At 43.4% G+C, this 16596-nt stretch overlaps 1 protein-coding gene across 1 annotated transcript in view; it reads left to right on the top strand.

Moving 5' to 3' along the window:
• The window catches only part of snd1 (staphylococcal nuclease and tudor domain containing 1), a 107949-nt gene that overhangs the window by 55860 nt on the left and 35493 nt on the right, over positions 1-16596 (top strand). Inside the window, exon 17 of the mRNA XM_061667360.1 lies at positions 13498-13686. Coding sequence (XP_061523344.1) covers positions 13498-13686 — 189 coding nt within the window. The remainder of the gene's footprint in view (positions 1-13497; positions 13687-16596) is intronic.

Raw genomic sequence — 16596 nt, 5'->3', positions numbered from 1 at the left:
ACTAAGGAAGTTTGGAAATGTTTTATTCCTAGCTACCCTTGAGCAAGGCAGAGGACCCCAAAACTGCCCTTGGGTGCCACACTGACTTTATCCCTTCGGCATCCCTTCTGCATATATTAATTTCCAATTTCCAGGAATCCAATGGGTTTCTATAGCACCGCCTTTTGACCTCACACATAGTTAGAGCCACCTAAACGTGCGGGACTTTAACCCTCAACTCGAGCAAAACCACACATGCCATTAAAGGTCACTCTCAGGAAGGCAATTGTCAGGAAACGAGACATGCTTTACCTTCCACCGCTTGCAGCAGTGGAGCCTAAAACAAATGCACCCTACTGTCCCATTACTCCAATATTGCCGATGATTTGTACAAGACCCATGTCAATTAAACTGGGAAGCTTCGTGGGTAATTGATAGCCGCTAAAGCTAGCTGTGACGGCGCTGCTCGGTGTGTGTGTTTGTGTGGGTGTGTGTGTGTGTGTGTGTGTGTGTGTGTGTGTGTGTGTGTGCGTGTGTGCGCGCGCGAGCTACTGGATAACCATGTGAAAGTGGGGGGGGGAGAGAGAGAGAGAGAGAGCGAGAGCACGGGAGGCAGAAAAGGTCACAGCGCCTGTAGTGCAGTGCACTATTCCCACCGGCACAACAAGCACACAGCCAAGCTCCTGCATTATACACCCACAGACTTTCTCCTTTACTTCACCGCAATTGAATACCAATGGGCTTCAATGGAGCACATGGCGGCCACATGAGTATACAGAGGGGATTTTCCTGCGTTAGGGTAAAGCGCTTCCTTTCCGACCAGGAATTCCCTTGCAGGACAGCTAGTGTGATACTGTGTAACTGAAACCTCCTCATTGATGGTCAGATCTCAAATGGCACACTAGGCTAGTAAGGTGCAGTTTGGTATGTGATTGTTGCTGATAAGGTGCTGTGTAGCCATAGTGTGCCACTGTTTGGTGAGCAGGTAACCTGGAACGAGTCATCCCAGTCCAAAGCGTCATTGACCCTGAACATACCTCACAATGACTCCTCGTCCCGTCCACTTTCCCTGTCTCCTCATATCTCCCCGCTCTGCAGTATATTGGAATATGAAACCTGCTTTGTAGCCTGTCAAGACTTTGTGGTCCTCAACCTTTGAGGGTCAGTGTGTGAGTTCAACCCAGAGTGGAGAAAAAAAACATGCCAAACCAGGAAAAATCACCTTTCCCCAGCCAGTGGCGTTCACGTGGAGTGTTATTCCAGGGCATATTTGCACACTGCTAAACTGTTGGATTTGGAGTGGTGTTCCCGGGCTTTAGATTGTGCTAGTTTTACGCTACGCACAGTGGACTGCAGCCATGAAGCGAGGTCACACAGTGGGGCCCCCATATGTTCACAGTAAAACACACACTCATGTTGACGAGACGAGTGTTGTCAGGCTTTACCTCCAGGACCGACCGACTGGCGACGACCCGATGAGCTGTAAGATACGTGGGACCTTCACACCATCATGCCAGCCCCGATGCCCTCTGCCTCCCCCCAGGCTCTCTGGAGCCGCCTTAGAACTGGAGGGCACCGGATGTGGTTTGGGGGTATCACGCGACCTACTTTGGTGTGGCTTTGACTGCAATCGTCTTTCGAGGGGGCGTATGCAAACCGTACCCAACACAACCCACCACCCCCTGGGGCGAGGGCTGGCAAATCTGGGCTTCGGCCAGTCGCATGTAGGTCAGCAGCCTGTGTCTTTTTCCATATGTATGCGTGTCACTACTTCCATTTGGATTAAAAAGCCCGCAGTGCGCCATAGCACCAATGACAATCAGATTAGAGGAATATAAATTTGAATGTTAGGACTAATGGTAATGTCATTGCCAGGATCAAGGAGTCACAGCGCAAGTCCATAGGCGAGCCGCATACGGTTCACTGTATGACTGGATATGAATGACCCTGCAATTGCGAAACAAACATGTTGCCTTCCTCAGTTCCATGAAGTGCTTAAGACATTAGACCACCACCACCATCCATCTTATGTTGTTTTCTTCCAACATGTCCCCTGTAGTTTTTTTTTCCAATGGCAATTTGCAAAAGTTTGTCTGGCGGTTGTATTGCGATTCCTAAGAAGTGGACCAGTGCAATCATCCTGCCTTGAACTGGATGCCTAAAAGAGTGTTTATGCCTAAAAGAGTGTTTTTATTCAAAGCGGAAACGAGGCGCACTATATTCGGCCCTGTCTTGAGGACTATTACGAAATTTTTGGACGAACTGGAGTGGCCTTTTAAGTGGCCTATAATGTCCCAGTGTTTGATTGCACTGCCCGCTGATTCAATATTATCTTAAACCTCTTTTTCCAGGCCCCTGCACTGAAACACACGTGCACAACTCAATGCTGACCTTCAGGCAAAAAAAAAAGACCTGATTACAGACCATCCCAGTTTTCATCTTCATTTCTAGGAATTAATACTACGAGAGATTACTGACGCGCACACATCAGTCGCAGTTCAAACAGCTTTCCTGTTTGTGATATCATTTCATAAGCACCACACAAGTTTAATCACGACACATCTTTTTCAGAGATTAATATTGCGGGCAATATAGGCATATTAGCGGCGTCCGTCTGGCCAGGTTGGATAATCTGTGTGTGACAAAATTTGAACTCCATTCTGTCATCTTACTTTGTACTATCATATTGTCAGTCCTAAATTAACACATTCATCATACGTGTACTTTCTCAGATGACGGCAGTATCGGGTCATGACAGTTCAAGGCAAAAATATGTTTCCTTCCCCTCTCATACCACAGTGTTCAGTGCTTGAGCTTTAGCGAGCCGCCATTGTCTCTCGACTAATGGGCTTCATTATGTCGAGCTGAGTTCTTAGTGGCTGCCAGAGCTGGGATTAGCTGTAGCTCTGTGTTAGCTGGAAACAGAAGAAAAGGCACTGCTTCGTTAGCACTTCTTAACCCAATCGGCGTGGGTAAAACGACACGAGTGCCTTTTTAGCCCACTTTTGAAAAAAAAATTTTGTTGTTTTTGTCTTAGCCACATTAGAATTCATTGTGCATCTCTGTAAGTGCGTTTATCAGAATGCTGCTTTGCTAACAGGCAGGTCGCAGAAAATGGATGTCTCTGTTGCCAGACAATATGCAGATAAAACTCTAAGTCATGGCAGCCAGGAGCATCTAAATCTTTTGGACTCGGCGGATAAGCTGCCATCTTTTGCAGCGATCCACCCCCTGCCTCCTACCTCTTCTCCTACGTCCTGACAGAGTTCCTACGTACCTACAAAGGATACAAAAAGTCATTTGCTTTGGCGTCTTCATCTTGGTCAAACCTAAACAGTTCATCGAATGTAATGTGAGGCACTAACCGCGATTCAGCGCGTGCAGCCTTGATAGATGAGTCCCAGCATTGTAAGTAGTCTTAAAATTGAATATCTGCAGGTAATCTGATCTACCATTTAAAGCTCTTAAAAGGAAACTGCGATAATGCCGATATTCTTTATCACATATCTCCAGTAACTCAATTGTGTTACATTTAAATAGAAACCGTACTGTTATCCTGCTGACCTCCAAACATCCTTTTAAAGCTTATCAAAAGTCGCCACCTTTGCGGTGTTGTTGCAAACAAACCGCTAATCCTGAAATCTTGGTAGCTCTTCATGTCGCACAGGATTAGTCCGACCGAGGCCGGTCCACCGACCCGGCGGCAGAATTAAAGCTCCATTCACAAAGATGTTTGATTGATGGAGTTAAGGTCAGGGCAGCCGAGTACAAACTGACCAAAGTGCCGTCCCCAAACTGTTCCAACAAAATGTGAAGCATAGAATAATCAAAAATGTCCCATTTGTGGCTAAAGATCCAGAAACATATATTTTTTTGTTCCTACAGACCCTGTCCAAAACCTCTGCACTACTCCCCGATGGGACGTTGTCCAAATACATTACCGCACAATTAATGTTAGATAATTCCATGGTCCAAATCCACAACGGTCCTCCAAAAGATCCCAGTTCCCAGGTTAGAGGTTTGTTTTAATACGTTTTCAGATCAAATCAAATTCAGAGACGGACTGACACTCGCAGTATTTTAAAAGGATTTTTCAAAGCAAGAATTCAGTTTCCTCTCTCTTTCCTTGTTGGTATTCTCACGTTCTGCTTTCCCAATTGAAGTATAATAAAGGTAAGGTCCACATTGGTCACCTTCAGTTTAACAGGGGACTCATGACTCGTTGTCAGGTGTAAGAATTACCCATTTACGAGACTCAAATGTGGACATAAAGCAGGCACACACTGCGTTTATTTCCTCGCAGCTGGCCAATGTTGTCGCTGAGTAATGGCCATTTTTATGCCTTAACCAAGGTCAGAACTTTTTATTTTTTTCTCTGTTTCCCTTTCCCATTCTTGTGAAGGTGATATGTTGGGATTTCTTTTTCAAATTGACTCATGGGTGGATTGTTCAGAATGTGTGCATTTTAACTCAAGGGTAGAAAACTCCTAACTCATCTGTTCCTACAAGGACAAAACATGTCTTAACTCTTAAATACCTTCATTAAAGTCCCTGTTATGGATGGATACTGTCAACTGGTTGGTGCAGGCCGACATCAGCAAGAAACCGCGAATGAATAGTAATGAGAGTGCACCACACACAAACCTTTAACTCAAAGGCCTCCCTGCCTGAGTGTGTTTTCTGTAGCAGTGCAATCAGGTGTCTCCCATCTGGAGGGAGACTTGTGGCAGGGGTCCCACTCGGTCTGGACTATGGTGGGAAGAGGAAAGGGAAACGAAAAGCAGCAGGCAGCAATTTCTGAATTAAAGTCAATAATACAGCCGCGTGTTCCATCACAGGCGGCCCTCCCACGCCATCGCTAAAGAGAGCGGCGGGGTCCGGTGTCGATTGACTTCTCCCGAGTACCTGTGTGCCGAGCAACATGTGTTTGTGTGGGTGAATACACGCTGCTTGAGTGCCAGGGTGTCAGCTATTGCTGCACAAGCCTTAAGACACATGCTGAACTTTCAAGACGATTTAATCCTGGTCAACATTATATTTGGTAGTGGTGTCGGGCCTGGTTTTTGAAAATTCAGCCCCTGAACCCAGTTTCACTTAGCAACAAGAAATGTAGAAGACTTGTCTGTCATGAGCAGACCCACACGAAAATCTCAAAAGCCATGCTGGAAGTCTGCCATTTTGCTTTGAAGCAGCCATTTTGGCTCAGTTGCACCCTCTAGGTTTTTTTTTTTTTTTAAATTCAGCCCCCAATGCTAGTTTCAGTAACATGAAAATCGGTTTCTTTGTTCATCATGAGTAGACCCACAAAAAAGTCTCAAGAAGCCATGCCCAAAGTCAGAATGTTTGCTGTTTTTGTTTGAAGCTGGCATTTTAGGATCATTTTGACAACACTAAATTGCAGCGCCATAAAACAAAACAAAACATCTATTTACTCATCTCCACAAGATCAGAGCTTGACCAAACGTCCTACGCTTGAGATTTATTGGCAGAAATGTTGAGATGCAATAACGCTGTATACTCTCATTGAGTCATCCTGCTAGTAACGTTAATGGGTATTGTCTTCTTGACAGTGTGCAAAACGGTACACGAGGTAGCACTTTGCCTTCATTCTGCTGATTTTAACTCCACACAAGTTGATGCCACTGTTTTTAATAATCCCAGTGTTCCTCTCCCTGCTGATTTTGTTCCTCATAAGCAAATGTTAATTTGACACATTTAAAACCCCTGTAACTGCCTTAATTAACAGGCAATGTTTGGTTTAATTAGACAAGCAAACGAATTAGTGTACTGTTTTGAATATATGACTGTCAAATTGACTGCTCATGTACTGGGAATCATGTTAGACAATGGTTTTTTGTTACATTGATCACAGGATCAAGGCTGCATTTACTCACTTTGAAATCTATTCAAATTCGAAACACATTAATAGGAGCCATCGAGCGCAAAATTGCTCCTGTACCTTACGTGGAGCTTTTGCACTGATACCCACTTTTCTTCGAGTTAATGGACTCTAGCAACAAGGCTAGAAGCCACGATATTAAGCGGGAATACTGCGGTTATTTCAGGTACTCGACAATCCACATCATGTTTGCTGGGTGGTTAGTGCTTCTGCAAGTTTGAATATAAAAAAAGTAAGCAGCTAAAATTGATGGATGACCTGTCTGTCGGGTGATGTCCACTTTATTGCTGTTTTTTGGGGGGACGAGAGGGCAGTTGTTTTGGTTGTGACCATAAAAGTAATTTCTCCACCCCCCCAAACTTGAAATAAAGCCCTCTCGAGAGTGAAACTGTGCGGACGTGCATTTAAATGTGTGTCTTTTTGTCTGCGGATGACTTGGCAGTCCGACTTGTTTACAGGGATGCGAGTTCTTCTATGGCCGTCGTACGGTTTGTTAAAATAAAACAATAGAGGCTGCTCAGACACCTGAGTTTGTTTGGAGGAAGCCACATTTGAGCGTCGAGCGGAAAACGCCACGAGATAACAGCCTGTGGGCAAAAAGATTGGCTTTCTAAAAAGGTGCCGTGTTGGGTATTGGAGCAGGAAGTACAGGCAGCAAATTATTGTAAGCTTGTAACTGCATAGCACTCTACTAGGGTGTCTGCTTTTGCCTTTGGCTCCAATGGGAGTAATTGAATCTGTTGCCTGTTTTCAAGAGAGTTCTATCCATCAAATTGATAACCACAATAGTCATATCTTATTGAATGATGGCGTTGAAACGCGTCTGCCAAATGAATCAAGCGTAATCAGTGATACAAACAGATGCAGATCATTTAATTACATCTACCTTTTGAGTGCAGGTGCTCTGCAATCTTCAATGCTTTGTTTATCTAGCTATTATCCTCCTCTATCTTGATTCAGTGCCCAGAAAGACAAAATTAAAATTAATTTAAAAAAAAGAAATAAAAAAAAAAGCTTGTTAGCACCCATTGTTCACAAAAATCACATTAAACCACATGGGGAAGTCAGATCATGTCGATAGTGTTCCTTTAATTTCATTTACATGTGGTGTCACTACAACAAATGACCAAGTTTTTTGCTCTATTTTCCGCTTTTCGGTTGTCCTTCTCTGTCTTCTGTCCTGTTGCCCTCTGCCAGCGTTAATCCTTCATGTCCTCTCCAAGTTAACACTGATTAGCGGCATCTGGATTATGGCGCTCATGTAGGGCGTGAAGATGAGGGCAAATGAGGACAAAAACAAAGCCTTTCCAAAGACTCCTACCAAAAAATGTGAACCCACTTGATCTTTTTACGATGGTTTGTGATGGTTTGACGTTCCCGACTATACCCCCAGTAACAGACTGCTAATAAAGCACTGATTTTGAAGCCTTTCTGACGGCGCAGACACTCCTCTTTTATAGCGCTCTGTTGTGATGGGTGAAATTCATTGGAAAAGACGAGAACACACACACATTTTAGGCCGGCGTCCAATTTAATTTGGGCTCTCACATCTGATGCCACATGAACTGATTCATAAAAAGACTTGGGGCCCGGCCGCAGGCGAGAGAAAAGGCAACTAGAGGTGAAATCATATTTGCCACCCAATTGTAATTTGTTGTCTAGCAACAGACTAACTCTATTTACTTGGCGGCTGCTAAGCAGGAATGACACAGCAACATCTGCCCCCACACACACGACTGCAATCGGATCATTTTCATCTTGGCCTGAGCACCTGTTGTTGTTTTAGCAGGTTTATTTATTTTATGGTGCCATCCGTCATGGTGCCCGTTCAATGACTGACAGTTGTAACTGCGCCCGAAGTGCAGCCCAAGGACGTGACCTGTAGAGTGGGGTTCATGCATGATCAGTCGACCCACGCTTAGTCCAGCTGTTACACAAGTACTGTTTTTTTTTGTTTACATTTTTGTATGTTTGAATTTGCTCTACCTAGTTTATACTACAAGAAAAATAGAGATAATTTTGAGCGGGTGGAAAAAAAAATCTTTTTATGCCAAATATATACCAGACCATGGCCCGAAAACTAAGGTACGGACTGTAACCTGTACCGTCCCTCACCTCATGTCTTGTAACTCATTTGCCTTAACTCTGAAATCGGAGTGAGACAAAAGATTGGAGTTAACCCTCAAGATAAAGTATCTATACAGATTTGATGCCACTCTGTTAATTTTAATTTACAACTAACAGCCTAATAATACAACATGCTTTGTGATAATCCTGACAATGGTAAACATTTTAATCATTATAAAAACACTAAGAGTTGTCTTTTTAATTCGTGTTTGTGATCATTTATTCCAATTATGTTTGCTTTGTGTGCAAAGTGGCATGTTTCACTTCCCAGATAAATAGGTGTTGTACTGCATCGCATTATTACAGTTATTGTTGACAAAATATTGCAAACCATATAGTGACTGTGTTATTCCCACCCCAAGTCTAAAACAGGTCTACCTTGACTACAAATCTAATGCACTCAGATTTGTGCTGCGTGCAGCATCACATAGTGCCTCTTCACGAGCTCGCCTCTGACACTTTTCCCCCCTCTTCTAAAACTTCAACTGTGCAGCCCGAGCGAATCTCTCTCCGCTTTTGACAAGCGCACATAAATTGACAAAAAGCCACGTTGAAAAATGCCTCTGTCTCTGCTCTCTCGCACGACCGTCTGCCTCATTCTCTCAATCTGTCAGCACAGACAGTCCGGGAGGACAGAAATGGCTCTTTGAGTGACACGCGCTGGCGATGCCATTTGCTGCGTCGACTGGTGAAAGGGGATAGAGGAAAGAAGGCGGAATCAAATGATTACGGCCTTGCCATGATTGTCCTGCAATCCCCCCTTCCCTTGTTTCTCCATTTTCTCTCCCCTGTGGTCACTAAAGACTGAATAACCAGCAACTTTACGGACATTTTCCAGACTGTTTGCTTGTAATCCCATCGAGCTTGGTTTAATATGCCACGTCCGCCGCAACGTATGATCGGACTATCTTAGGCGCAATTCTGTCACGGCGGCCACCGAGTCATGAATATTTTAAATTCCATTATGAAATCTTAATTTGATTCGTAGAGCGGCAGCAAGTGGAGCCTGAGCGCAGAAACCGAAGCTCTTGTAGTTGATATGAATACTTACAGCCGCAGCTTTGACAAAGCAGGAAAGGTAACGCGTGTTTAGTCTTGAATGTGAACTCTGGTCAATGTTCTGTCACCGCATGTCAATTCTCGGACAGCTTAATTGTGGCTTATAGTGACCAAAAGTGTCATTGTTTCCAGTATTATTATGAATCGCAAAAAGAGGGCATTTTTATTTTTAATACATTTTAAATTAAAAAAAAAAAAAAAAAAAAAAGTCAGCAACCCAACATTAATGCAAACGCCTAAAAATGTCACAGTACCAGTAGTCTTCAGTCAACCACAGCCCAGTTCCTGTTTATTTCCTCAACCTGAAGCCACCCAATTAAAGGAAATTATTTGATATTGGTATTATTCCAAATGTAGCTCAATAGTCATCGACCGGCGTGCTGTGTCGCCACCCTTCAAAAGAAAAAGAGAAAAAAAATGAGGATTGTAGTTATTGCTGTTATTGATTTTAATAACCAGGCTGTTCAGGCCCAAAGCAGTCGCTTCGGTTCATTAGTTTCATTTCATCCAGCGAAGGATCCATAAAGTAATTTTCAAACAGATTTAGTATGATTTAGATTGCTGACAAATGCTTTCCCCCTTCCTCGATTTTTTTTTTTCCCCTTCTATCCGTTGTACCTTTTTTTTGCTTTTAATCTGTGTTAATAACAGTGACGGTGGAGAAAGTGTTACTTTAAGCTTTTGCAAATGGAGATTCAGGTCATGAACTGCCCCCCTCAAAAAATACACTGTATTGATCAGACGGGTCAGAGATTAAATGATGTTGAATCTCGCTGGTCATTATATTGCCAAGGGTCTCCCATTAGTCTTTGTCACTGATCTCAGCAGCCGCCTCCTATGATGTCTTTTAGTCATTTTGCTTTGGCGAAGGGAGGAGGAGGGTCTGAAAATTAAGATCACACAGGTCATTTGGCATCACAAAGACCCCCAGGTGCTTCCATCGATGTTTTGCTTATGTTTCCTTTGGTGTTTGCTCACTGGCAGGCAAAATCATGGTAGTTGATAGGTAGGTAGGTGCTATTCCCAATTTTGATTGAAGTTTTATCCATATTGTGGGGCATAAAGCATGAATTGATCGCGAAGATTTTGAATGGGTAAAAATATCAAATTCATGAGTGTCCCTGGATGTCTACCTGACTTATCCTGTCCACGCTCTGAGTTTCCCTCGTTCCACCGATTTGTCAGATTGGAACACATCCGTTACACACTGATGAAAAGAAAAAATCATTAATGGGCATCAGACGCGTTTAATGGCGGGCATCCCGGGCAACCCAGCCCGTTTGACTTTAGACGGCATCTCAGCTCTCTGACAGTGATGCATGGAACATTTCTTAGGCACTAACAAAATAGCAAACTCTGAACACACCTCATTTCTCCACAGTCATTTTTTTTCTTGAATTATAAGCTCCATTAACACAGACTTGACATCCATTCCCGGTCAGTGCCATTCAGCGATCAATGCCAGTTTGTTTGATTCATTCATGTACTGTATAGGTCACAGGTGATTTATTTTTTTTTATTTTGCATTTCTTTTGGTAGACCTCTGCTCGGACCGACTTACCTTTTCCGGTATCATTTCGAGGTATAATAATTGACTGAGCAGCACTCAACTCAAAATAAATAAATACATAAATAAATCACATCAGTTTCACCGATCAACACGAAATGCGTCGTATATTTCGTTCAGAAAAGGAAGCACGAATAAGTCCCAAGAAGTCAGCCATTTTGGTTTTAAGCATCCATTTTGGCTCGTACTTTAGCAAACTCCAATTCGTGAATTTGCCCAAATGAGCCCCACACAGCTCGGCAGGGCTAAATTAAATTAGTTATTTCCTCAAATACACAAATTTCTTTCGTTCATTATTTATTTCGCGTTCAGGGTCGGCCATTCATTGATTTTACTCCACCCACACTCATCCGTAGTCTCAGTTTGATTTTGTTTGCGGCTGAGCTTTGATTAATTATCTCCTCCCAGCAAGCGACACCTTTACAAGATATTGATTTTGGTTGAAATCTGATCAAGGGTGTGATGGCGCGTGCCGCTGATGGGCTAAAAATGTCTCATTTAACAGAAGCCTGCACTGTATGTCCGTTTAGAGGGAAAATTACTTCACACACACTGGTGGGTATGAAAGGCAAGTGCTGATCTCTCCCAAAAAAAAGTGTTTTTTATTAAGGAAAGTAGCACTCCATAATATTGTACTTTATCGAAATATAGCGTAATAGCATAATCCATAAAATTTTAAGAAGTAATCAGTTTGTGTATCAGGATTTAATGCTTAAGTTCAATTAATTGTGCTGCTACTTCTGATGTGCCCGCCTTGGCCACCGGGTGGACATTATAATGCAGTCCTACAGACAAACGCACAAGAGTCACCGTTACTCTCAGTGACTCGGTAAGGTGCAATAATATTGGTTGTATTTCGCAGATGATAAAGAAAATATGCCTGTGAGTATTGTTATATTGTCTGTCTAGCTGTGTTGCTCTGCCGTGTGTGTTCAAATAGCCATTGTTAAATGGTTATAACATCGACTATTAATGCTAACCATTAGCCTGTCTATGGTGTTTTGCATTATGTGTTAGCATTCAGCTTGCCAAGGCGTTCCGAAGGCAAAGTTGTTTGGTTGTTTTAAATACCAAACTTGTAATTTTCTGGGCTTTACGTTTAGTTTGACAGTAAACTTCAACTGAGAGTGCCATTGAACAGCTTGAATCCTCTTTTTTGAAGAATTATTCATCTGTCTGCCAAAATGCTGCTTATTGTTAAATGGGTTGAGTTTGATGCCACCTTATAGCGCTTGTATCTTAAGTCTGCGCTTGCAAGTCGAAGCAGAAAATCGGCACCACTCTCAAGGCAACTCTCTTTGTTGGTGAACAATGCCAATTTCTGAAATGAAACTGCATGCTTTCAATTTGTTTTAGTGCAACTTTTGGCTCTGACAAGGTGTCAGCCACTGCAGTTTATTTATTTATTTATTCATTCATTCACTTCTTTTATTTTCATTCACTTCCAAAGAGTTAAGTGAATTAAATCAGCCGTCGTTTTAAGCGATGACCTTGGGGCTCCTGTTGTGCTCGGGAATGACTACAAGCGTCCGCGTGCGCACACACATACACACACACACTTAAAACTTTGTGTGGTTTCTGGTTTCTTTTTTCCCCCCGTCGCCTCATTTCCATCCGCCGTGTCGACACAATCCCGGCATTTATGAGATTACCGGAGCCCATTTGCGTTCCGACGGGAGACATCTTGGCTCGATGGAGGCCCTCTACAGGGAGCCATCTGGGCTCCAGTCAAAGCAGTTTCTAGGCCGCCACGTGCCTTTCTCGCCATTAGATTTCTAAAGCTATTAAAAGGCAAGATGAACTAAAAAGAAACCTTTTTTGTGTGTAAAATGCACACGAATTAATTAATCGTCCCCTCGCAGTCTGTTTGATGCCTATGCTAGGCTACTTGGTTGAATGTAATAAAATAAGACTACTAGTAATTTTCTCTGCGTATTCTCCCTCCATCCCTTAGCCATTTGTCGGTAACCTTTTCTCGCCTTCGACCGCTTCCCCCGTTTGACATTCGACGGTGCTCTGTGGATGAGTTCTGTCCTAATGGCCTAGTTATGTAACTGCTACTGTACCCAGAGTGCTAAAGAGTCTACATAGTGGAGGGCAAGTACAGAAATATTCATAGGTAGATAAAGGTTTGAGTACGCTTTAAATTCTTTGACGTTTGTTGAGTTTATCTCACCTGGATCAGAAAATTCCTGGATGAAATGGCCACGCTGTCAGTTTGCCGTCTCAGATTAAGCCAGCGTTAAATAAGCTTTTTTTTCTTTTTTTTTTTTTTTTTTTTTTTTTTTTTTTCTTTTTGAGCTTGAGCAGCGGATGAGGCAGAGCAGTTTACAAACTTAATTCTTGGCAGATTTCCCCCGTGGCCACGGCATTAAGCGGCGGCGCTCCTAATCGTTGGACTCTGCTTCCTATCTTGCCGGCGCACCTGCCCTCTCGTTTTCTCGCTGACTTGGGCTAAAACAACCCCCCCCACTCCCTGTGTTTTCAATCATTCTCCCATGAGTGGTCGAAAGCAAATGAATAGATCATTAGTCTGAATAGCCACAAATTTTCTTATGAGTTGCAAGTAGCTAATTGCGGAGGAGATGCGTTGCAGAAAATGCATAGGTAACGCTAATTTAGCACTGCTCGTCAGCTATGCGTTGAACCGCAAATAGAAGCACTTGTTCCGGACAAAAGGTTTATTGTGGTGAAGACAAAGCAGCATGGAAAATCTATGTTAGCTCAAAGAATCAATGGAGAACTGCAGTGAAGAACACTGCCAACTCCTCAGAGATAGCATCTGCACTTCATTTGTTGTAATGACACCTCTAACCTAATCCGCGATATAGATCCCTTACAATGTCTTTCTTTCTTTGGGTTCCAGGTGGAGGTGGAAGTGGAGAGCATGGACAAAGCCGGCAACTTCATCGGCTGGCTGCACATTGAAGGCGTCAACCTCTCTGTGGCGCTGGTGGAGAATGCCCTGTCCAAGGTCCACTTCACAGCTGAGCGCAGCAACTATTACAAAACGCTGGTGTCGGCCGAGGAGGCGTGCCGGCTGAGGAAGGAGAAGGTGGGTGCCATTTTAGACAGGAGTGCACTCCTTTGCGACACTTAGTTATCCATAAGGCCACACCAGAGAACCCCAGACTGGCCAATCACAGTCCAACACAGAGAATTGCATTTTACACTTTAGACATTTTCAATAAGGTTCCTTTTTTGTTTGTTTGTTTGTTTTTGTTTTTTGTTTGGTTCAATTTCCAAAAATGTAAACTTACAGAGGTAAATATGGGCTCCGAATTAAGCGATGGGATCACCTTGTCGTATGTAGGCATGGTCCATTATCATATTTTGTCACTATGATCGTGAGCAAGAATATTGCATTTTCACGGAATCATGGTATTCCAATTAGAGCTCTAAAATGTATTATTTTTTAATGTTTGGGTAAATAACTTTGAATTGAACATGCTCTATAGTTACGTTAGTAAGTTACCTGCCTTGGTAGTGAATCTCTAGTATTTATTACTCCTGTTGTAGACATGCCAAGTCTCATGGCTGGTTGCAAACAATTTCAAGACAGCATAATAGTACCATACTGTATATTAACGTTACCTTGAATTTGTGGAAGATTGTTGGGTGGCGATCATACAAATGTAACAAATGTATTGGAAAAAACAAGCTGCTACAAATTCCCAAAAGAGACGACTTTTTAGACAAGGGTTAAGGTCTTCAGGCTCACTGACTCCTCGCACGAACAATTGAAGGGGCAGGGGTTGTGGCACTTTGCCTACACTGGCAACTCCACAAAAATATATATAAAAAAAAAAAAAAGAACAGCTCAAACTGCTAATGGAAGGCTTAAGCGGCTTGAAACGTTGACTTTTTAAAACCGCTGTACACCCCTTTCACATTAGCCATCTAAGTTGGCTTTGTGTTTGTCTGTAAGGTACCGTTGCAGGATAGGGGGTTTGAAGTCGACCCACCTATTTTCTGGATTCCGACGTAATATGACGCGTATAACGGGAAGCCGCGACCAGAGTGTGAAGTCTAACGCCCGTGAGTTACTTCCCCTGCACTTCCTTTCCTTCGGCTGCACTGCGGTATGCCGCAGCAGCCGTGGGAATGCACACTACGGACGTGACATTGCCTCGCTTGGACGAGTTCTGTCTGAAAGGCACAGGAGAATCCTGATACGCCAGTTGTTCTCCGTGGCTAAGCTAACGAGGCTGACTTATGTATAGTGTTTACACTCTATATTATATAGTGTAATTCATATAGTTGTATTATGTAATATTATTTCTCCAGCAGATGTGTCATGTTAAACATCAAACTTGGCTACAGTAAGTTAACAAGAACCTGGTTGCAGTCTTATTGGCACTTCCACTGGTCTTTCTTTTCTCTTGTATCATTTGAATATGGTGGATGGTTAAAAATTTGGACATTTCTCCAACTTGGCAATGGTAACTTTGTTCTAGTTAACAACAACCTGGTCGCAGTCTTCTCGGGACTTCCATTTGTCGTTCTCCCAGCTGAACCTTTGCCCTTCAAATAATAATGGGGGGAGAAAAAAATCCTGCCAGATGCAGCCGCTGCCACCGTAAATCTTGCCGCCGCAGGAAAGCTCGTCTGCGACACCTCTGATGACAACACCCGACCGCCGTCCGCCTCGGCCGAGTCGAGCCGGATTGACTTTTACCGCCAGCTCTGTGACTTGAGCTAACCTGAGAGCAGCGAGCCAGACAGACGGTGATCTTGTTTGATGTCGCGCAGTCCGAGCCCGGCCTGAGTTCTTTGTTGTGTGCGCGGCGGAGGATGTGTTGTGTTAATGCATAGTTTGCAACTCCCAGGCAGCTGACATGGGACTCTTGGTGGGTTAATTAACCCAGGGAGACCTCGTGGGGTGGTGGGGGGGTGGGGGGAGCTGAGATCTTTGCTTTTATATCCTTGTTTGCAGTCGCGGCTTGTCTTTTTGTCTTGCATATAGCAGCTTGCATGGCTTCCTGTCTCCGTTCCTCTTTATCACGTCTCTTTTCTGCATCCCTCCGGCTGTGGCTGTAGAGGACATGCTGTGTCAGGCTTCCCTGCGAGAAAACTAGGTTGTCGTAGTGAAATGTAGACACAGATGCATTAATGAAAACTTGGCCGTCCAGCGGGGAATTAGCACAACAATGAGGGGGGGGGGGGGGATCGAGGTTCGCCGCAACAGCATCCAGAACCCAAAACTGCTTAGTTTGGTTAAGTGAATGCGATTTTACTACAATTAGACCAGTGGGACAAAGTGATTGTGCTCCAAATGAAGCCTTCCAAAGAGGAGGGCTCAGCATATTTGAATTTCTCGGGTGTCAGCTCAAAATTTATTTGGGATAGCCATCGCCCCAAAGCCAGTACAAAGAAAGCTCTTCACACAACACAAGATTTAAGTTGAGCGCCACTGGGTTTGTTTGTGGATGAGACTGTTGCTTTAGGACTAAACAATAGAATAGAATCGATTTGAATAGACAAAGCCATGGCAATGGGGAAATAGTTTTTACAGTAAATATATATATGTGGATGTGAGCAGCATCATGAAGAGTCTTGAAGCATTGAACAAATCCAGCCTCTTCCCTCACTCTGCAGGAGCCATGCGGCATTATGTCGCCTGAATATTGAAAGGCTGGATGTTTTTTAGACAATAAGTGTACAAAGTTCAGAGATACATTTGAGTAAGCTTCTTTTGTTCAAAATGTATCACTGTATTGCTTCGGTGCAGAAGGAACTGGTCAGCCCCGAAGGTAAGTGCGTGCAGATTAATTTGCGCCTATTAAACTCCTTTGTCACTCATGGCTCTTACAAATTTGAGTGCTTAGGAAGAGCAATGTATGCAGCAAAAATGTGTCCGTGACAAGTCTATATATCAGCAGTGGGTTAAAACCATACAACTCTAATAATGTGTAAAGAATATACTATTGTCACCGAACTATTTTTGCTCTTTGTCTCAAAAACA

Source organism: Phycodurus eques, chromosome 22, assembly GCF_024500275.1.
Source record: "Phycodurus eques isolate BA_2022a chromosome 22, UOR_Pequ_1.1, whole genome shotgun sequence".
Classification (NCBI taxonomy): Eukaryota; Metazoa; Chordata; class Actinopteri; order Syngnathiformes; family Syngnathidae; genus Phycodurus; species Phycodurus eques.
Note: the sequence above shows the minus strand (reverse complement) of the source record. Positions and strands in the feature narration are given on the sequence as shown.